This window comes from Solanum lycopersicum, chromosome 3 (assembly GCF_036512215.1).
Source record: "Solanum lycopersicum chromosome 3, SLM_r2.1".
Classification (NCBI taxonomy): domain Eukaryota; kingdom Viridiplantae; phylum Streptophyta; class Magnoliopsida; order Solanales; family Solanaceae; genus Solanum; species Solanum lycopersicum.
In genome coordinates this window covers 57,460,624-57,483,577 of record NC_090802.1, presented here as the reverse complement: position 1 = coordinate 57,483,577, position 22,954 = coordinate 57,460,624, and the positions used below count along the sequence as shown (strand labels likewise).

Below are 22,954 nucleotides of genomic sequence, written 5' to 3'. Positions count from 1 at the left end.
AGACAAGTGAGTGACAAACAAGATTGGAGGGAGTTGAGGGCACAAAATTTGTCTATGCATCCTAGATACATGCGAATCCACTTGAATAGAGTGTATTTAGAATATATTAACCTAATTTTGAATTCATGGATTCCGAGATACATCTATTTAGACGTACCAAAATTTGGTTAGATTCAACATAACGTGTATTTATGTAATTAAATATAGTAAATAACTTTTAAATAAAAAGTTTTGGCTCATGGGCTAACCCGACCCGATCAAGCTTCATGAACCAAAAATTTATATGAGTCGAACTTATTAACCCTAGTTTTAAATGAACTTGAAAAATCCTATTCCAACTCTACCCCAATAACAGGTTAGATCGAACCGGCCCATGAGCTAAGCCTTTTTTGTAAATTACTTACTACATTAAATATATTTTTACCAAATACATTTTAAAGTATCTGAAAATGTAATTATATACTCCTGGAGTTCAAATGTTTTTGTTTCCCTGAACTTCATCCAGAAATATTTGAACTTTATACATATCTAACATCAGATGTTTTTCTCTTAAATTAGGCGTGGTCAATTTAAATCTAAACAAAAAAAAATTAATATAATTTAAATAATAATATTCAAATAAAATACTTTTTATGCATTTGAATAGTAGCTTCATTGGTCAACAACACTGGCAGAAACCATATGAAAAAAAGATTTGAAGGCCACAAACTAAACTAAGTTGGAGTAAGCCCAAACAGAGAGAATCAAAATCAGCCACACAAAGAGGACAACGAATCAGAGCCACAAACTTTCTCTTTCGAATCAATCAAAATAATAATTAAAAAATAAATAAGTGATGGATAAGATATTATATTGTTTAGATATTAACCTCTCTCCGTTTATTTTTATTTAATTAATATCAATTTAACTACATTATAATTTGGATACACTATGTCAAATACTATTTTAATAATGCATTGAGGATCAAGTAGCTATATAAAATTAAAAAATATTTTAATATATTTAATTTAAATCTATATTAAATTAGAACAGAACAAACAAATTAAAACGAAGAGCGTGTTTGATAAATATTTTGTTACTCTAATATGGATGTATGATTGGTTGGCTGAATATGTTCCACAGATAGCAAAAAAACAAATCATACTTGGACTTTGGTGTCACTATTTATGAGTGAGATAGAGATATGGTTTCATTAATGGGCCAGCCTCACATTGACACGTGTCATATCTAAACTTCCATTCACAGCCACAAATTACAACTTTCTACAACCTTCTTGATGTTTCTATTCTAATTTTTTTTATTTTATTTAATAAAAAAGGAAAATCCAACCTCAATATCCTACGTGGCATACCCCACCCCACACCAAAAATTTTCTACCCCTTCCATTTTCTGTTCTTCTGTTCTTATATTTTCCCTTACATTTTATTTCATCTTCCTATTTTACAGACCATTTTTTTGGTTTCATTTTTTCCACTTCTCAATTTTTTTTTTTGGGTTACAAGAGAAGTGAAGCTACAATACACATCTTTTTTTGTGGTCTAATTTTTATTATTTTAAAGATTTATTTTGCAGCAATGGTAGCAGATGCAGTGGTATGTGGACTTTTCTTATATTTAATTTAGTTCTTTCTTTTTCAAGATTCATTTTTGGAATATGGGTATTTCTTAATTTGATGTTTTCTTACTATATCTGGAAGTAAACTTTTTTTGTTGAATATATAAAGTTTTGATTTTTTTTTTTTAGATTTAAAGGTGCATCTGCATGTTAAGCTATGATATTTATGAGGAATAAATGATATTTTGTACTGTTGAGTTTTCTGTTTTTTTGAGTATCTGGAATTAAGTATGTTTCCAGAAATAGTAAATTTAGTTTAATGGCAGGGAAAATGCTATGGAGGATAGGTCATAGGTCAACATAGCTGCCTAATTGGTTTGTTTTGACAGAGGGTAGTTATTATCTCCGAAAGTCAGTCTGACGTTATGAGATAATAACTATTAGTTGAGTGACAATCTGACTCAAGCTAATTTAAATCTTGAAGTAAAACCTAGATATCATTTACTCAAAAAGAGGACACTACTGATTATTGTTCATGTTTTCTGATGTGATGTGAGGATATCTGTTCCCGGTTTTGATCTGGCTGAGACGTTTCTTTAGTGGTGTTGGACATGTAATTCAGCTAATGTTGAAATAATTTGTTTGATGATAGGGCATACATTGCTGCCAATATACTCTTTTACATCCTTGTGGGCTAGTAGATAACCATTACACAATGCTATACATGATGCCGGGGGCTGATGCAGCTATTTAGCTGGGGATTCATATGAACTATGTATTTTTGATACAGATAATAGATTTATGTGTAAAAGATCCCCTAGAATTGCAATAAGTAGTAGATCTAAGCTCATAGTTCTTTTAAAACACAATGAGTTCGACAACAACAGCAACAAACCCAGTGTAACCCCTAAACACAATGAGTTCAATACTAAGAATTTTGAAGGTTGAACTCAAAAGTATTACATCATGGATCTGCCTTTGTATGAAGCGTGATAACCTAGCTAATTTGAAAGAGAGACATTGTTAGCATATGGACTAACGGAACAACACAGATATTAACATGAACTCAAGTATCTAACCTATCTTGAATTGTTGTAACCAATATCATTCAAACTCAACGAACATAGACTAAGATCAAATGGATAATCAGAAACATGCTACTTGGGGGCATCTATTAAGGAGGGACAAAATCTTTGGCATCATAATTGTTATTTTGTCGTTGATAGTTAAACTTAGGCTAAGCTTATCAAAAGTCTAAGTTAATGAACAATGATTCTAGGGTTCTAAGTTATAGCAGAGATGGAGCTAGCATTTTGAGTTTAGGGAGTAGATTCAAAAGAAAGAAAGTTATTGCGTTCTTGACAAATTGTATAGACATAACGTGGATTTTTTTGACACAAATATAGAGTTTATGCTAGAGCTACTGTGTTTTACCGAACCCGTAATTGAGGTGCTAGCTCTCCCCCTAATTTATAATCCCCTTGGGAAGTGTGTCATAAAACTCCTTGCCTTCGCGATAATTGAATATATTGCCAACTTGGGGCTATGGTTTAACAGTCTAGTGAGCGAGACAATCCTTTAGGCCAAGCTTGATATCACAAATTCAATTTCGAGTCTTGAATCCTGCAGCTTCTGCCTTGTGAGTCCATGGCTTCAAGAAGTTTGAAGCTATGCTTCAATCTCATTTCCAACTTGGATACTTAGTTATCCTTTTCCAGTGACGTCAACCACATGGAAGTAAATTTACGAAGCCTTTCCAACTTTTTAAGCTTTTCCTTCTTGCCTGCTCCTTGGGATGCTATCGGTGGCAGTAGTTGTTCTTTTATCTCTCTGTCTGTTTTTAAATACAATACTTCTATTAATTATGTTTGGGGAGAAAAATAGACTGATGGTTGTCAAAATTCATATGGCTTATAGAAATAGGGGTGAAAATATAGAATGTTTGCACCACAGAGCAGTTGATGTTATTGGAATCTTAAGCACGATTTAATGAGAGCGATTTGAGCTAGAATTCTGTCTGCTGAATGGGAGGAAGCCTGTGCCCTGGGTTTTCTTTGTGGCACTTTATTTCATTTTAATTGAGTTTACTTGAAGGATATATTCTTATGAAGTACGCTTTCTTCACAATTCCACAGAATCAAGTTGAGGGGTCTCAGCAAGGTGCCTCATCCATGATTAGCTCAAAGTTGGAAACTGTGGCTACTCAGGGAAAGGCCCCGACTTGTCTTGCCAATGAAAATGTGCTTAAGGTCAACATCCCTCCATGAATGTATTCCAAGTTATTTTCCTTCAGTTCATTTGAGATAGGTAAGATAGCATATAGCTCGATTGGTGCTTAATTGGATCACTTAATCTCATGTGCAACAGGCTAGGAAGCCTTATACCATTACAAAACAGAGAGAGAAATGGACAGAGGAAGAACACCAGAGATTTCTTGAAGCATTAAAGCTTTATGGCCGTGCTTGGCGCCAAATAGAAGGTAAGTGTGGTATACGGTTGTTCGTTCCCGATAAAAGGTCCATTCTTCTGCTGATCCCCCTCCCATTTATGGGTTTCAATCTAAATAGATGTTTATAACATGTCTCTTTAATCATGCAGAATATGTTGGAAGCAAAACTGCAATTCAGATTCGTAGTCATGCACAGAAGTTTTTTGCCAAGGTTGGTCCCTAGATTCTGACAAATTTTAGGAAGTTTGCTTGATTCTCCATCCTGTCCGAATTAAGGCAGAGATGCCTGGGTGGCTACAAGCATTGAATTTTTGTTCTACATTTCAGGTTGCTCGAGATTCAGGGAATGATGGTGATGAATCCCTAAATGCGATTGACATACCTCCTCCTCGGCCGAAGAAGAAACCACTGCATCCATACCCTCGCAAAATGGCTGATTCATCTATAGCTAACAAGGCAGTTTCAGGTCAGCCTGAAAGGTCTCCTTCCCCAAATGCATCAGGAAGGGAGAGTTGTTCTCCAGATTCGGTTTTGCCAGCAATTGGTCTAGGGATTGCTGAATATTCAGTTGCTGAGCAGCAGAACTCTCGCTTTTCACCAGTCTCTTGTACTACGGATGCACACACTGCAAATATAATTTCTACGGAGAATGATGATGAGAGTATGAGCTCAAACTCCAACAATGTGGATGCAATCCACGTCACGTTAAAACCAGTAGCTGCTAGTATCAGTCTGATTACCAATTCAGAGTTCATGGTATTTCTTCTTAAAGTTTGGTCTATGTGCTTTGCAATGCTATTTAAGCCGTACACTTTTGACTTCCCTCAGGGGTATATGTGCCTTTTTGCAGGAATGTAATATAGTTCATATGGAGAATTCTTGTAATGGTGAAAAGCTAGCTGTTGAACCACCTTCTGCAAGTATCAAGCTGTTTGGAAAGACTGTTTTCGTACCAGATGCCAATAACCTTGCTCCGCCAGCTCCATACAACACAGAAAAGGAAAAGGAGATCAGCAATGAAGATGTACTTCATGGATTCCAAGCTAACCAAGCAAATTCACCATTTGTACTTGCCATGGTTCCAGGCAATATGATTCCACCAGCATCTTGGTTGTCACAAAACATGCTTGAAAACAATCGTGAGAGTACTGCGGCCTTCCCTGCAGCTACAATTTCTTGGTGGTCCTGGTACCAAGATCTCTTATATCGGTCCATCTCATCGTGTGGCCAAACAACCGTGGAGGCTGCTTCTCATTGTCAGGGACTAAAAGATGAAGAACCTCAAAGAGAGGGATCATCGACTGGTTCAAGCATTGGCTCAGCTAGTGAAGTTGACGATGGAAACACGAGTTGTGAAACAGTTGAGTCCAAATGTACAACCAAGATCAAGGGGTTTGTACCATACAAAAGATGTTTAGCAGAGAGGGATGGCAAGTCATCAGGAGCTGTTTTAGAAGAGAGAGAATCTCAAAGGGTTCGCGTGTGTTCATAGCACTTTTTTGGTACAGTTTCCTCCTGACCTGCCAGAAGTTCTGGTGTTCTGCACAGCGTTTCTGTTTTATTAACCAATGGCTGTTCAGGAGTCTTAGGTCTGCAGATAATCTAATTCAGGAGCTCCGCGACACTCTCAACTCTGTAGCTTTTTCAACATTCTTTTAGTTTCCTTTCATATTTTTCAGCTGCACACGAAACTGAGTTTGCAGCCAAAAAACGCGCAGCTGCAATTTTTCCTATCAACTAATCGTGTAGCAGTTGTTCTGTATCATACTCATTGTAATTTTCTTCAGAGTGTTCTAACTCTATAAGGATGCCACTTTTATGTTATCCAAATACAACCAAATATCTCTTGTTTTATAACTTTGGTGTTGTTTTTTTCTTTACTTTAAAGAATGTCCATCAAGAAATCACAGTTTTGTAAACCTTTCATGTTCATTGATCTTCAGAGTTAAATTAGATCACCACAACTATATAAAAGCACACATGCCAGGAGAAGATATTTTTGATTTAAGGGAATGGTAGACATGAATTGAAGAAGAAAAATATGAGGATTCAAAGCATATGATTTATGTTGTGTATATCATATATATTCACTTAACAATATAATGAGCTAAAATAGAATTGTCAACTGTCAAAGTTATCAATTTACAAGGTATGTACTAACAAAATATCAAGATTCACAAGTAGAGCATCTTTTGATTATTTATGATGTGAATGAAATGGCATATGCAAATTAATCATAAATATCATTTTCACTAAATAGTATAATAAGGAAAAGTAGATCCAACATTTTCCCTGCTTTCTAAGATAGTTTTCAGTTTACAATTAAACCAATTTGAACAAGTGGATTGACTGATTTTATAATCAAAACTTGTGTCAGATGCCAGATCAACAAAACACTTGCTGAACAAACACAGAAATGAGATACAAAACTTAATGAGTTCCATATTTAGTGGAATACACTAAAAATGTATGGAAGAACCTTGTTGACACCCACTTTGGCCCTCCACAATATAATTTAGTGTTGGAACTTCTTTAATTTCAAATAATTGGCTTTATAATATTAAAAAAATATTTTTAAAATAATTTTGTCACTTTTTATAATTTTTTAAGTAATTGGTATGTTTTGTTTAATTATTTATATAATTGTACATTTTATGAATATTCAAAAATTATTTTAAAAAAGGATTTTATTTTTTACTTAAATATTATGTTAATTAGTTTAGTTGATTAATAAATTATTTTTTTGAGTTAATTAGTTTATATCTAAGTTATTTATTTTACTTTGTTAAGCTTAAAAAGCTCGTTAGTTAATTAATATTAATTTGTCTTATAATCTTTAACTGGATATACTAATAAACTCAAAATGGCTAAATTCTCAATTACAATTGGTCATAATTGAAATTCATATATTTTACCCCTCTTATAAAGCTTTTAAGCTCATTTGTAAGACATATATTTAATGATATATAGAGTTCATACGCAACGCTCCGGTCGCAGAATCGAACTAGCGCTATTTCATCTCGTTCTTATGAGAATATGTAGGCGAATCTTCTAGAATCATCCAGATGGAGCCATCTCGCGTTGCTTCTCGTCCTTGCTCGTCAATCAGATGACTCTGAATCCGTTGGAGATCTGTGCATTGTAGCTGATATTCGAGTCTAAGGGAGGGACACTAAATTGCAGGTTTCAGAGGCTGAAAGGTGATCGTATACAAACAGTATACACGTGGTATACATATAATATTCAGGAAAAACAGCAGATATACAGAAATTGTATGTGAGTGATACAGAGACGGAAATGGGCCCAAAACAGAGTGCAGCAGCAGATGTTCAATAGAACAAGTTTATGGGCTCAATCTGTTTGGGTAGAAATTGGGCTGCTAGCCCAAATTCAATTCCTCTCTTATTTTTAACGGCAAATGACATAAATCATATACTTTTAAGACAAAATTACCATTTGTCTCTTATGAATTTATAATTACAGAAATCCCTCAAACTGATACAATAATATAAACATTAATACATTGATTTGATGCGCTAGATACATTAATCAATAATTAAGATACATTACACTTTATACATGATACACTAATCTGGTGTACATTTTATACATGATACATTAATTTGATGTGCTGATACATTAGATGTGTAAAAATGAGTGATTTTGGAAATTTGTAAAACTAATAAGGGATAATGATAATAAGAGATTTTCGTCATTTTTCCTATTTCAAATTTATTTGATTGTGATTACTTGTTGTTTATTAGTTTTTGTATTAACTCTAGTCTCTAAGTCTATTGCTGATTTAATTTAATTCAATACCCTTAGGATGAACCTTATGTATTAATTAAATTAAGTGATTTTGTTACTTGTCTCACTGGATCATTTTTGACCAAGGTTACTTTAGTAATTCATCAATTTCTTCTTCAAATAATTTTTAACTACTGTTTATTTATTTTGTAAGTACAATTTTTAAGTTAGTTAAATATTTCAAAGTAATAGAATAATCGCGTGTTAGCGAATATTACAAATGCCAAAAACGCAAATAACAACCTCATATCCTTTCCTCTAAAAACTTTTTAGACTTGATTCAAATTTTCTTAATCTCCTTTTAAAAAAATTAAGTGACAATTCTTTTTTAAAATTGATTTTTCTCTTGAAGTTGAATTGATAATAAAAAATTCTGTCATTTTTTCTTTTAACACGTCGTAACATTCTAATTGTATAGAAAGTTGTATAATAGAGAATTGTACATAAATTAAATTTGCAAATTAACACCAGGTAAGTATTATAAACCTGGGATATTCATTTGTAGATGCAACAAACAGAAAAAAGACAAGGTCTCTACTATACAACTTTTCTTTGCACGTCTGTTTTATTCTTAGGTAGAATTGGTGCTAACAATATAGGTAGGCGTTGATAACATGTCAAATCCATTGAACTTTGTTCCTGCACAATTTGAGTATGCGCCCATGTTATAGAATACAATCAAATCATCTAATTCTAGCTCAGGGAATTGTATGTCAATGGCCACTGCATCAAGGGAGTCACAACTTGGTCCGTAAATAGTCGATGATTCACGTATTTTACAACATTCTGATTTCATTGAAATTGGCTTGATACCCACAAAGCAACTGTTGTACAGTGTTGGCCTAAATGATCCATAAATCCCTTCGTCAATCCAATACTCTATCTTCTCACCTCTAACTCTTTTACCAATCACATGTGTGACTAAAGTAAAAGCAGTTTCAGCAAAGAAACGCCCAGGCTCTGCAATTATTGTTAAACTAAGGTCGGGTAAATAGTCTTGGACTGCTTCGTTTACTACAGTAGCTATTTCTTCGAACAACGGGGTGGATCTAAACCCACCACCAATGTTTAGAATTTGCATTTTAGGAATTCCAAGATCATCAGCTACATCAAACACGGACTTAGCATGGGCGATCGCCTTGCGATAAATGGTGGGATCTTGTGCAATAGATCCCACGTGAAATGTAACGCCTACGACTTTTAAACCAGACACATTACAAGCGTAATGCAGGAGTGGTTCAATTTCTTCCGGCAATGTTCCGAATTTTTTCCCCAGGGGACGCAAGGAACCGCTATCACTAGGGGCTTTGATCCGGAGCAGTAAATGGCACTGTGGGTGCCATTTTTTGATCTTGTCAACTTCGAGCTTAGAATCAAAAGTAGTGAGATTGACCCCAACAGCAGCTGCATGCTTGATGTGGGAAACAGCCTTGCAAGGGTTAGCAAAAATGATTTGATTTGGGCTAATTCCGAGATTTAAGACGGTGTCAATCTCGAGTAAGCTAGCACAATCAAAATTAGCATCCAAATTGGCTAGTTTAGTAAGAAGAGCTGGTTCATTGTTGCATTTGACAGCATAGAAAGGCTTTACATTTGGAAAAGAATGGTTCCATTTGTCCATAACCTTCTCAATTGTGACTAAATCGAGTATATAAAATGGTTGCCCAGCTTCATGATTCTGATCAGTGGCAATTGAACGGATTAAATCAGTCATGGTGCCATCTTTTGGTATTTTGGACATGACATGAGATGTAGACAGTAACATGATAATTAAATGAAGAGTAATAGAAGAGAATTAAAGGATAGAGTAGTGTTTAATTTATTAACAATCTCGTTTATTATATAGTGTTGTAGAATGCCCAAAATCAGGTCACGCTTTTTGTAACCAAAAAAAAATAAATTGGAGGAACATTCTCGTGCTCTAGCCCGGCCACGTTTAGTAACGTAACCGACTACTTATCCACTACTTGCAAATACATTTTTGGCACTTTTGGAATGAAGAATTTAGGTATTGAAGTTTGACTGTTTGACACTCTATCTTTTGGGGCGTTTGATTACGGTATAATTTATATTTTAATCAAATATAAAATAATATATAAAGTTATATTATGTTTGGTAGAAATTTTTGTTTAGATAAAAAATTTAATATAACTTATATTATATTTGATTGCATTTTTGTAGTCATACATAATTAGTACTAACATAACTTATGAGGGAATGTATGTATAAAGTTACGCAGGGTAGAAGGTGAAATAAGTTATGTGAGTATCAGTTATACATGTATTAAAGTGATAACTTACATATCTAGCTACCTTGTTAATTTATTTTATTGTTTTTAATTAGAAACTTTATTGTTTTCCTATATATAAGTTTGTTGGTTTTATTCTTTTTTATATTTAGACCATTTTTATTTCTTTTATTTTTTTAATTGAGAACTTTACTGATTCCACATATTGTCTTTTAATTCTTATTATATACAGATTTTTTTTTATATACTTACCGTTTTAATAGATTTATGCAATATAAATATTTTTTTAATATTAAAAATTGATTGTATATTTTTTAACGATACATATGCTAATCAAATATTAACATTATATATTATTCAATATATTTCACTTTATTAATTAGCATGTATTATTATTTTGTAAGTAATATATATTAATAATTTACAACAAGGTTAATATTCAATAGTTAATAATTCATGTATTGTAATCTCTAAATCCTGCATAACTAAAACCTGCATAGCCAAACCATGCTTAGCTAATACCCGCATAACTAAACCCTGCATAACTAATACCTGCATAACTAAACCCAACATAACTAAACCCTACATAACTAATACCTGCATAACTAAAACCTGTATAACTAATACGTGCATAATTCTAACGAGTAACCAAACAGCCCCTAAGTGTCTGTTTGGTACGAAGGAAAATATTTTTCAAACCAACTATGACTTTCCTTCAAAACTTAGGGAAAACATCTTCCAAAACTCTCTTCCAACTTCAGATTACAATTTTTTTTTTGTTGAGAAAATCATTATTTTGTCCCTATCCTCAAACCAACCCCCAATAAAATAAAATAAAAATAAATTTAAAGCTTGTTTTAAAAAGATATTTTTTGACTTCAATTTTTTACCCCATCCTTACCCCTATCCACCCCCCCAAATAAATAAATAAATAAATGTGCAAATTAATTATAAGAGATACTACACAGGTATACTAAGTGAATTTATATATATAACAGAGATATTTTGATCTTCGAAAAAATAATTTTTGGCTTCTACTTCTACCTTTTTAATAAAGCAGAAAATTGCAACTTTTTTCCAACAACTTCAATTTAAAGTAGTTTTAATAATTTATCAAAAATCTTAATTTTTTTTAACAAAAGTACTTCTTAAAGAAGTATTATTTGATCTCACAAAAATAACGATGCAAAACGACTCTTAACCATGGATATAGTTGGACGGATTGAGTTATTTATAGAAAAGTGAGATATAGGAAAAAATCAAATTTAACTCAAACATATTAATTAGTGATTGAGACATAATGACTTTTCATATCAATAATGTCTCCAGATAGTCACTCATGTTTGTGAAATTACTTAAGAATATCACTTATGTTTGTTTTAGGACTACAATATCACCTAACTTTGCCTATTTTTCTCAAAATATACTTAACACAAAAAAAAAAAAATTATCTCTCTCCTACTTGTTTAATATATCTATAAGAGAACAATCCATTCTCTATGAAAATTTAGTTACTTCAATTTTATAGTGAAAATATTTATCCTAAGTTTTATTTACAAGTATTTGCCATTATATCCATATAAAACTTTTTAGTCTTGCTTTTGAGAAAAAATAAATTAAACTAGTTCCTTGAAGCTGATGAAGTAGATAATGAATTTTAGTCGGATATTTAGAGATAAACTAGATATTAGGAACATTGATTTTTATACAAACTATAAATATTTGTTATTTGTTCACGGTAAAAAATTAAAGATTTTCTGGTTCATAGTAAAAAAAGATTTTTACACAAACTATAACATTTGTCAAAGTTTAGGCAGATTCAAACAATAGAAATATCTCTGATTAAAAAACAAGCAAGTAAAAAACACCTAAATTTTAAGAAAATTACTCCATTATCATGTTTAGTGTTCAAATTATTTCACATTTTATACTTCAAAATTAAGTGAATCAGAAGAAAACTTGAATTTTACCTCGTGACGATTTCTTTGGTCGACATCAAAGGTATACAATGACTCAGGAGACAATTCCTTATGCAAATTCATTAATTTATTCTTTGAAGAGCTGAAGGAAGCCACATATTTTCTTAAAGAATCGGAGGAGATCATATTAGAGTTCCTTATGTAATTTTTTTATTGGGTATTATATATGAGTTGTCTAATTTCTTTTTTTAAAAAAATTAATTATAAAAAAATAAATAATGTGACATGATATCTTAGTAGGAGAGAGATAACGTATTTTTATGTCAAGTATATTTTAAGCAAAATAGACAAAGTTGAGTGATATTGTAGTCCAAAAATAAATATAAGTGATATTTTAAAGTAATTTTCCGAACATGAGTGACTATCTACAGAAATTACTCTTTTTCATATGTACATTGTGGAATCACATGTACTATGGTCCCATAAATCTTAATTTGTATTTTGGATCAAATCCACTCTGTCGATTATTACTATTTCTTTTATTACTTGTGTAGATATGTATAAATATTTTTAAGATAATATTTTTTATTTATCTACTTAACACATAAAATTCTTAAGACTCGTTTGGCAGTAGATTTTCCAGGTAAATTTGGAGGAAAATTTAGCTATTAGAGTTTACCCATACAAATTAATTTGTCATTATTTGACAAAAGAATAAATAAAAACAGACAAATAACCTAAATTTCCAAATACTAGCTATAAAAGAAACCAATATTTGGGGAAAGTCTCGCTATTAAAAACTTTTGAACTCAAATTCTACACAAATTTTTCATATTTTACAAAACAAAAAATCACCCCACACATTAAAAACTTTAGATGTTCTTTTTTTTTTATTTTTTTATTTTATGTTACTACTTATAACAGTTTAATTACGAGTATTCATAGATTAGTTTTTATCTATAGTTTAATTTAATTTATTTTATTAATTAATTATTATTTTTATAATTACATTATAATTAATAAGTTTTTATGGATTTTTTTTCCAGTTCCAACACAACAACCCTCCCACCCCCTCGTTCCTCTTTTACAAAGAACTATTTCTTTGTCTCTCTCACCATTCGTCTTTTTCATTGAAAAAGAAAATGAACACAACTCTTCCACATGCATATGATTGATTACTGGGAGGAGATTTACACACGAAGAATGTGGAGAAAGCTTAATAAGAATGCAATTTCGACCAAAAAAAAGAACTATTTCTTAAAGAAGAAACGAATTATAGAAAAGGAGAAGAAAAGTGAAGCAAAGAAAATTGGAAATCCTCCTAATAAAAAGAGATTAAAGAGGAAAGGGAAAATGGTGGAACCCATTTGTACTCAGATTTTGTAAGCGAGAAAAGAAAGAAAAAAAATCGACAAATGCAGGTATGATTTTTAATTTTTGTCAGATTTTGTAAGCGAGAAAATGCATTCTTTACTTGTTTTTTTTGAGTTAATATATGTTTGTTCTTGCTACAGTTTTTTGCAACAATACACAATATGCATTGTTTTACATTGTAAGATTTATTTCTTTTAGGAATTTGTTTCAGTTAGATATCAACTTCATACAATTATATTTTTAGTTTGTCAAGTTTTCAAATCAAATACCAAATTTGTAGAATTTGGATATTAGCATTATTCAGACATTTATTAGACTTTAGTTTTAAAAACACCTTATATAAATATAGTACACCACAATTGTATATGTTGTTACACTTGAGCTTTTCAAATGGATATCAAATGAATAGCACATAACTAGTTTTACATTTTGTTTTTTTTTTATAAATTTCCAGCGGGATACCAATTGTATACAAAATGCATATCAATTGGATAAATCATTAACTAATTTTAGTTTGGATAACTTGGTTTTAAATCTTAAATACATCTTGTTGTTTCTATTTTTGCTGAATTATAGTTCAAATCCTAATGGACACCAATTAAAATTACATATTGTTTTATATATTTTTTTCATGCCGCACACCAAGTAGATACCAAAAAAATACCTATTGAAAAGTACACTAACTAGTATCTATAAGACAATCAATTTTAAATAAAACAAAAGTAAAAAAACATGTGTTGGATATAAATTTCATTCATAAAAATCATTATAATAACATCAAAATTATATGCACTCGTCATTATTTTTTCATACAAATATCATTCATAAAGTACACTGCAAAACAAATAACATAAAAAAAAATTTCCATCTTTCATACCCACTTAATATACATTTCATACAAATATCATTCATAAAGTACACTGCAAAACAAATTACATAAAAAAAAATTTTCATCTTTCATACCCACTTAATATACATTTCATACAAATATCATTCATAAAGTACACTGCAAAACAAATTACATAAAAATTTTTTTTCCATCTTTCATACCCACTTAATATACATTTCATACAAACGATCATCATTCATATCAAATTTATACATTTCTCACAACAAATGGTTCATTCCAATCATACAAATTTATACACAAATAACAAATCTTATATAAATAATAAAATTTCAAATTTAGTACCAACTTAAAACATTTTTTATGCAATTCGTCAAAATTCTAAATAACTTTTTTTACGGATCATTGAACACACTTCCATACAAATTTCTTTCTATTTATTCTATCAACTTCATTCAAAACTATACATTTAATTTATACTTTCAGCAAAAAAAAAAGTATTCAATATTATATTTTTAGTCTACATACTCAAACGACAACGATAGAACTATTTATATTTTATCAATTTATATTCAAATCTTTCATATTTTGCGACACTACACAAAATAACAAAAAAATAAATAAATAAACACTAATATTATACATTTCACAACAATTAACAAAAAATCATATCACCTTAAATATGGTGACAATTTACAGTTTCATCATTTTTCCCATTTAATTGTAATTCAAATACAAACACTAAACAATAACAAAAACTAACCTGAAAGATTCTATTTTTCACCATGTTTAATTAATATTGATAACGTAGTTGTCCATCACAACAAAATCAATTTTTTTCAAAGAAAAAAAACTTCAATTACTCGATAGTGAAAAAATATTTGGCAGAAAATTGAAGCGAGAGAAACGTTGAACAAAAAGGAATAAAATAAGATTTTTAATTAATTTTAACTAATTTGAGTGAATTAAGGATACTAAATATTCTTAATTAGTTTGTATCCCTTAATTCGTGCAAATTATTAATTATCTATGTTGACACTCAATTTTGATCCTATTCAATTCGAGTTAACTATCGAGCTTTTTCAATTTTAAACAATTTTAAAATAATCGTCTTTGAAATAATCCCTTTCATATATATATATATATATACACATATATATCAATTAGTTCTTCAGAAATAATTATATAATTATACATATTGATTTTTATAATTTTCATCTTTTATATAAATATTTAATAAATAGCTAAAAAGAATTGTTTAGTATAAATACGTATTTATTTCCTTTAAATTAGTGAATTTTATAATTTTGTATTTTAATTAATGAACTTAGGTCTTGATAATTGTTTTGTATTGTTTGAATTAACAAGCTCAAACAATTAATCGATAAGTATTCATCTTATTTTTTAGTTTTTTTTGCCAAATTCGTTATTGGACTCAATTTGGCTATATCTAAGTTCAATTTGATTAGAACAATAATAAAAGTGCCAAATTTCTAGCCTTCACGTGCGCTTCTTCTATCACTTTTCTTCCTCCAAAACCCATAGTCAGCACAAAGAACCATAATTTCTTCATCCAACTACACTACCCACCACCATTGACAATCTTTCCTCCAAAGTCAAAGATTACAAATCATTAGCCCAAATTGGACTTAAGGTTAGATAAATCTCATCATAATCTAATCCGATTCGGAAGATATTACATCGAATCCGAAATTTTAGGGGTATGTTTTCCTCTCACTCATTTTTCTCCTCCATTATTTTTGAATCAATTTTTCATCTCCCGCTTAAATGATTTTTGAATTCAAGCCTTTGTTTTTGCTATAAATATATGATATTAATGCAATTTAGAAATATACTGGAAGAGGGACACGAGTAGATATTTCTACCATTAGATACAAAAAAAATAGAGATAGAGAAAAGAAAAAATAGGTATAAAAACATATAAAAAAAAGACGGACAAGAAAGATAGGATTAAGATAAGTTAGGAGAATTCAAAAGGTCTTAAGGGTGAAAAAATAAAATAAAAATAGAAACAGAGAGTTTTTCGATTTGAATTCGAAGTTGTTTTATTTTTTTCCAGAGCTCATCGAAATCGGCTCATAGTGGTAGTTCTTCATGATTAAGCTCGTTGTCCCAGTTCCTGCCCTATAAAAGGTAATATTCATTTCTCTTTGCTAAGTTCCTCTTTATTTTATTATTATTATTTTTTGGAAATTATCAATTTTTGTGTTTATGTTGGTGTTGTTTATTTTCTGATTTCTTTAATGTTATGATTTTAAAAATTGAATGTTGACGTTATTTATTTTCTGATTTCCTTAATGTTAAAGTATTTGTTCCTTAATGAATAAAATTTATTCTTTGATCCTCATATTCAACATATTCATGACCCACTGTTTTTATTATTATTATTATTATTCTTATTATTCTTATTGTTATTATTATTATTATTATTGTTGTTGTTATTATTATCATTTTTATTTTTGTATGCATTGACTACTATACATATGTTTTCCAGCAACTATTTATTTTTAAATTAGTAAATGTTTGACTTTTTACTGGATGATATTTAACTTGATCAGTTAATTCATTTTGTTATGTTTTATTAACTGCTTCTTATAATGTGTTAGATGTGAATAATTCTAAGTTGTTTGAATTGCCATTCTAATTTTTATTGTTTATTTTTCTTGTATGAATCTCTTGTTCCGAGTCCAATTCGGAGATTCTCTCCTTCACTTCTTGCATCTCGAATTTGGTTGAAACCCAAAACTCTTCCTTCTTCGAGTCAAATTTGCTATTGTTTCCAAGTTTAGGAAGTTGCAACAAAATAAAAGGAAGCCAAGACATGCTGAAATATAGCTTCTACCTGTTTGGAAGACATAAATACGAGTCTCTATACAATCAATATACACTAGTATACATCAGATGTGTACCAAAATGGGAATTGAGTAAAGAGGCCCAATTGCAGTAGTTCTTGAGGTTTAATTTGGGCTGAAACCCAAGTTATTTACAACAACTAGACTTGAGCCTAAGTCAATCACTTCCTTAGCTATTTAACTTATACTTATTGCTTATTTGTGATTTGTTTGTTTTAACTCTAATCCTTTATTTGATTTGGTTTAATTAAATTAAATTTCCCAAAAGATGAGTCATATTCTTTATGTTATTTCATTTTAATACAATTTTTTTTATTTCTTATACTTTATTTGATAATCTTTAGTCAAATTTTTTATTTATTCATCAATTAATTTAAAATACTTTATCATGATTTAATTAACCAAATTAATTTAAACTATCATCTGTAAAGTGATTGAAATAAATTCTTACATAATATATATATATTTTTTTACAAAAGTTTTAATCTTTTATCTCGTCTTTAAATGTTAATCTTAAGGTTATTTTTTTAGTGCTAAGCTTAACCCTTTTTTAGAAGTTTTGATCACTTTCAAATAATTAAATTACTTTCATTTTCCTAACCCCCCCCCCCCCACAAAAAAAAAAAAAAGAAGAAGAAGAAATCTTCTTTTGTACACTTCATTATTTTTCTCAAAGTTAGTGTCACGATCCAAATTCGGGCCGCGACTAGCACCCACACTTACCCTCCTATGTGAGCTAACCAACCAATCTAAACCTTAACATTTCAATATAATATCAACAGAAAATAATGCGGAAGACTTAAACTCATTAATAAAATCCAATTACTATTATTATCCCCAAAATCTGGAAGTCATCATCACAAGAACATCTACTTCAAATTACTAAATCTAAGAGTTTCTAAGAAGCTAAAAATACATAAAAGCTAGTCCATGCCGGAACTTCAAGGCATCAAGACATGAAGAGGAAGATCCAGTCCAAGCTAGAAACATTAGCTCACCCTGAAGATCCGATGTGACGAAGACTGGCTAGAATTGCGGTTGAGTTGAAGACGACGGTACGTTTGCTGCACTCCACAAATAACAAGAAGAAAACAATAAAAGTAGGGGTCAGTACAAAACACGGGTACTGAGTAGATATCATCGGCCAACTCAAAATAGAAAACAGTATATACCAAGTAATATCATAAAATCAACTATGATACTCAACATGTAGCAACAACAAGTACTATATCATTAACAATTACCGTCAAGTTCACACATGAGGACTCAAGCCCCAATACCATACTCATTTGGGAATTATGTTCATTAGATTGAGTATATTAACATTTTTCAAGATTCATTATCTTTATTTCTCTTGTGTCGGTACGTGACACTCCGCTCCCTCATATTCATTAATCCTCTTGTGTCGGTACGTGACACTCCGATCCCCTACTACTATGTGTCGGAACGTGACACTCCGATCCCCTAAATCTACGTGTCGGTTCTTGACACCCGATCCCCTAAATCTACGTGTCGGTTCGTGACACCCGATCCCCTAAATCTACGTGTCGGTTCGTGACACCCGATCCCCTAAATCTACGTGTTGGTTCGTGACACCCGATTCCCTAAATCTACGTGTCGGTTCGTGACACCCGATCCCCTAAATCTACGTGTCGGTTCGTGACACCCGATCCCCTGATCTCCTTCTATCAATTCATCAAGCCTTCTTTCTTACCAAGGCATCATCAATCTCATTATTTTAGTTCATCACGCCTTCTTTTATACCAAGGCCTCATCATTAACAAAGAGATTAGGGTTTTACAAGATTTGGGATTCAATAACTTCATCATGCTTATATAATCACAATTATATAATTACATTCATGCAAGCATACAATTAAGCACATAGCAGGGTTCACAATATTATCAATACATATCATTCGCTATTAAGAGTTTACTACGAATATCGTAAGAGAAACCATAACCTACCTCCACCGAAGATTAGTGATCAAGCAAGAAAATTCCCAAAGCTTTGTGTTTTCCTCTTCGTTTCTCCTCTCTCGATCAATCCCCTCTCTCTCTTTGTTCTTTCTATTTTCTTTATTCAAACCCTCTTTCTTTTACCCTAATTAGCATATAATTAAGAATAAAAGATGGCAATAATAACCCACTAATTAACTTAAGATTACCTCTTTTAACCCCCAAGTAATTAGACTTATTAACATTAACCCACTAACTTTATAATTAAAGCAGGAATAGTCAAAAACGCCCCTTAAAACGTGTAAAGAAATCCGACCCAGACTGGGATTATGCAGTCTGTGACGGCCGCCTGCGACGATCCGTCCTGCTGCTCCGTCACAGACTTCAGAGACTCAATTTCTCTGAAGGGTCTGTGACGGTCCGTCACACCTGTGACAGTCCGTCCTGCCATTTCGTTACGAAGTTCAGAGAGTCGATTTTCAGTACCCAATTTCAGATTTTCTAAGTGTTTTGAAACGAGACCCTGCGACGGTCCGTCGTGCCCATGAAGGTCCGTCACGGGGTCCGTCGCCTCAGCCTGTTTTTCCAGAAATAAAATTTGCTGTTCAAAACGACTAAACAGGTCGTTACAGTTAGTCAAACATTTAGCCTTAGTCGTAGAATAACCGCGTGTTAACGGCTATTTTAAGTGTTAATACCTTCTTAAAGTAGTAATAAAAACCTCTCACCCATTGTCTCTAATTTTTTAAAGACTTAATCTATTACAGTCTTTCTAAAATAAGTTTTCTTAATTTCTTTAAAAAATTAAGTGGCGACTCTTTTCTAAGTATTTTTGTTAAATTATTTTATATTTGGAGCATTCCAAAAAGTGATTTTTCTAACGATAGTAAAATTACGGCATAACAATCTACACTTAATTCAAATTAAATTAACACCACTCTTTTTGTTTTTTACCTTTTTACCTTCAAAAGTGTTTATTTTATATTTTTTTTAATTTTTTTTAAAAAATAAATGTTTTCAAATATTACAAACAATTTTTGAAAAATAAATTATTAGAAGTTGAAATTTTTAACGTTATAACTTGAAAGTCTAAGTGTACTTCTCTAACTTAAAAATATTAATATAATATATGTCATATATTAAATTTTCACTTTTGCAAAAACATCCTCTATTTATTTATGGAAAACTTTCACATATAGCCACTTAAAAATAATTAATTATTCTCCATAGCTATAGTTTGATAATTACAATTTGTAGCTACATATTATATGGGAGAGAGAGGCGAGCGAGACCGGGAGAGAGAGGAGAGAGGCGAGAAAGAGGGGAAAAGAGTGAGAGAAAGGTGAATTGTATATGTATATTGGTTATATAATTGTATATTTTATATATATATATATATCTGTGTGTGTGTGTGTGTTTGTATATATGGAAAGAGATATTGGGAGAGGGAGGAGAGAGACGAGTGAGACAGGGAGAGGGAGGAGAGAGGATAGCGAGAGAGGGCAGAGAGTGAGAGATAGGTGAATTTTATATGTATATAATTGTATATTATACATATGCATTTGTATATATGATAAGCGAGATTGAGAGAGGATGGAGAGAGGCGAGCAAGAGAGGGCAGAGAGTGAGAGAGAGGTGAATTCTGTATGTATATAGGTTAAATAATTCTATGTTATACATATGTATTTGTATATCCTGACGAATTATACAAATACAAACGTGATTAATTATACAAACTCGAAGTCAGCCCATGAAATTAATGTACAATGTTAGTCAGAGTGATAATTATAGCAATCTATAGTTATGATAAGTAATTAAATAATATAAATTTGCTTAACCGCATAATTTTCTCTTTATTTAAACCAACTAATTTAATTAATCCTCTATATGCTCATTAACTCAATTAATACAATTTTCCATCTATAAAGAGCTTAGATGTACAAGAACATCTATATGACAATTATCAGTGATTGCAATATTTCTACCTATAACCCAATTATATATTTTTTGTTTTCAAGTGTTCCGTCTACTTCACAATATAAGGAATGATGTTTGTTACATTCATTTTCAACTATCACATTGTTTTAATGTTCTGGACTTGTTATATTACGATTCGAGCTAGCTTACACCTAGACGTGATTGGTACTCGATAATCATTATTGGTCTCAAACGAATCCACATCTTGGCTGATTACAAGCGAAAGACTAATTCAAGCATACAAAAACATTAAACTGAAAAAAACATTTAACAACAATTTACTGAATCTCAAAACTTTCTGCATATACTTAATATGAAACATAAATTTCCAATAAGATATTTGAAACTGAAAGATTTTTTCAAAATTGTTTGTCTATAAAGCATCTAATGTATAAAGATAGTGTCAGGACAAGACTCACTCATCTCGAAATGCTACTACTAAAAACTCATAAAAACTGGAGTCTTCGAAAATAAAAAGGCCTCACTCAAAAGCTGAGCGGATGAAATGATCTCCTGTTGAGGATCTTAAGATCCTGAATCTACATAATAAAAAGTTGCAGGTCGAACAACATCAGTATATTGAATGTACGAGTATGTAATCTAGTTGAATAACAAATAACTGAGTGAAAATTCCGAAGGTAAATCAATTGAAATATAGTATAAATCATGATGAAAAATCATTTAAGCTCTTGCAGCAAGGATGCAATAATGACAAACACTGAACTGAAATATACTTTACTTTATCGAAGAATTTCTCTAACCGACAACCATTACTATGAGCCTCGTGATGATATGATTTGTCAAAACTACTTTATACTTTGTCCTTCATTGTCTTTCCTGCTCTTTTTAGTTATCGTGTAATATTCACGCCTTTACTTCATATATATTTTGAAACCCTCTGAATGAAAATTAGTTTTTATGGCTCCATATCCGATCCGCTACGCTGAAATAATTAATTCAGATCAGAATATCCTTTCTTAACTATCAATACCAAAAAAATTCAACCGTATGAAACTGATTTTGATAGTTTTATAGCGATGGTGGGACATTTCTCCGTGTATGGAATATGTTAGAGGTTTTAATATCATTGATATGAAGCCAAAACATATGAACATCTTGCTAGTAATTCTGCCTCTTATAATTTGGACCATATAATATGATATGGTCTAATATATAAGGAATTTAGGCCAAACACTTTACAAAAATTGTTTTAATTTATAGGTAAAAATGAGAAATTTTAATAGTTGAATTGGTTGGTTATCTGAATTCTCACCTTTAATTTCGAATCATATTTTTAGGAATTAAAATGAGATATACTCTTGTAAAAGAGAGATTGACGTATCTAAAACTTACTTAGGATTCACTTTTCGTATAATTAAAATAGATGTTTGTCCTCGTCTCACAAAAATACATATCAAACAATTAATTATGAAGTTCGACCCCTTTTTTTTCTTGTCTATATTTGTGGGTCTCAAATTAAAAAAAAATTCTTTTGTAATTATGATATATGTAGTAATAAATTATTGGGTAGAGAATATTCACAAGCATAGAAACGTGTAAACATTTTTTTTTCTTATAGGAGTGTGAACTTCAATAATGAAGACATATTTCCGGAAAAATAAATATCATCGCTATTAATAAAGATTTGATTCCCAACAAATTTTTAACGTTGATAGTACAATTAAATGTAAATTTACGAGTCTATTTAATACTTTAACAGTACGGACTCCGGAGTATCAATCAAGACACCCACGTGCAGTTTCTTCATTTTTATTAGCTTTATTTTAAGTAAGTACAATTAAATGCAAAATAATGAGTATATTTTGAGTCACTTTATTATTAATAACTTTTATCGATAATAAACATACATATTACTTTTTTTTATTTTAAAATAAATAAATTATTGTACCTTTTTTTCGTACTTTCTCTATTTTATACTTAGCTTATC

General features: G+C 30.8%; 2 protein-coding genes and 1 long non-coding RNA gene across 4 annotated transcripts; 2 read left to right on the top strand and 1 right to left on the bottom strand.

Annotated features, from left to right (window-relative positions):
- Positions 1-1,335: 1,335 nt before the first annotated feature.
- Positions 1,336-5,860, top strand: LOC101255972 (protein REVEILLE 7). 2 transcript variants are annotated; one of them, XM_069295189.1, is made up of 6 exons: positions 1,336-1,592; positions 2,207-3,803; positions 3,922-4,033; positions 4,153-4,214; positions 4,331-4,759; positions 4,854-5,860. In XM_069295189.1, exons 2-6 carry the CDS (start codon positions 3,660-3,662, stop codon positions 5,493-5,495), a joined length of 1,389 nt encoding a protein of 462 aa, XP_069151290.1. In that variant the 5' UTR covers positions 1,336-1,592; positions 2,207-3,659; the 3' UTR covers positions 5,496-5,860. The 2 variants fall into 2 exon arrangements, with proteins under 2 accessions (XP_069151290.1, XP_004235390.1); XM_004235342.4 differs by having other exon boundaries at positions 1,405-1,592; positions 3,690-3,803.
- Positions 5,861-8,232: 2,372 nt separating this feature from the next.
- On the bottom strand, positions 8,233-9,645 carry LOC101265415 (ornithine decarboxylase-like). Its single transcript, XM_004235432.4, has one exon. It carries the CDS (start codon positions 9,573-9,575, stop codon positions 8,382-8,384), a length of 1,194 nt encoding a protein of 397 aa, XP_004235480.2. The 5' UTR covers positions 9,576-9,645; the 3' UTR covers positions 8,233-8,381.
- Positions 9,646-15,684: 6,039 nt separating this feature from the next.
- Positions 15,685-17,393, top strand: LOC138347286 (uncharacterized). Its single transcript, XR_011220073.1, has 2 exons — positions 15,685-15,919; positions 16,279-17,393. It is a non-coding gene; the product is annotated as an uncharacterized lncRNA (long non-coding RNA).
- Positions 17,394-22,954: the final 5,561 nt, after the last annotated feature.

What these genes read in the sequence shown, in the direction of transcription:
- LOC101265415 (XM_004235432.4), bottom strand. Translation starts at nt 9,575, where the DNA reads ATGTTACTGTCTACATCTCATGTCATGTCCAAAATACCAAAAGATGGC.
- LOC101255972 (XM_069295189.1), top strand. Translation starts at nt 3,660, where the DNA reads ATGAAGTACGCTTTCTTCACAATTCCACAGAATCAAGTTGAGGGGTCT. An exon ending in CCAATGAAAATGTGCTTAAG is followed by an intron (nt 3,804 to 3,921) that starts GTCAACATCCCT and finishes CATGTGCAACAG; the next exon opens with GCTAGGAAGCCTTATACCAT. An exon ending in CACAGAAGTTTTTTGCCAAG is followed by an intron (nt 4,215 to 4,330) that starts GTTGGTCCCTAG and finishes TCTACATTTCAG; the next exon opens with GTTGCTCGAGATTCAGGGAA.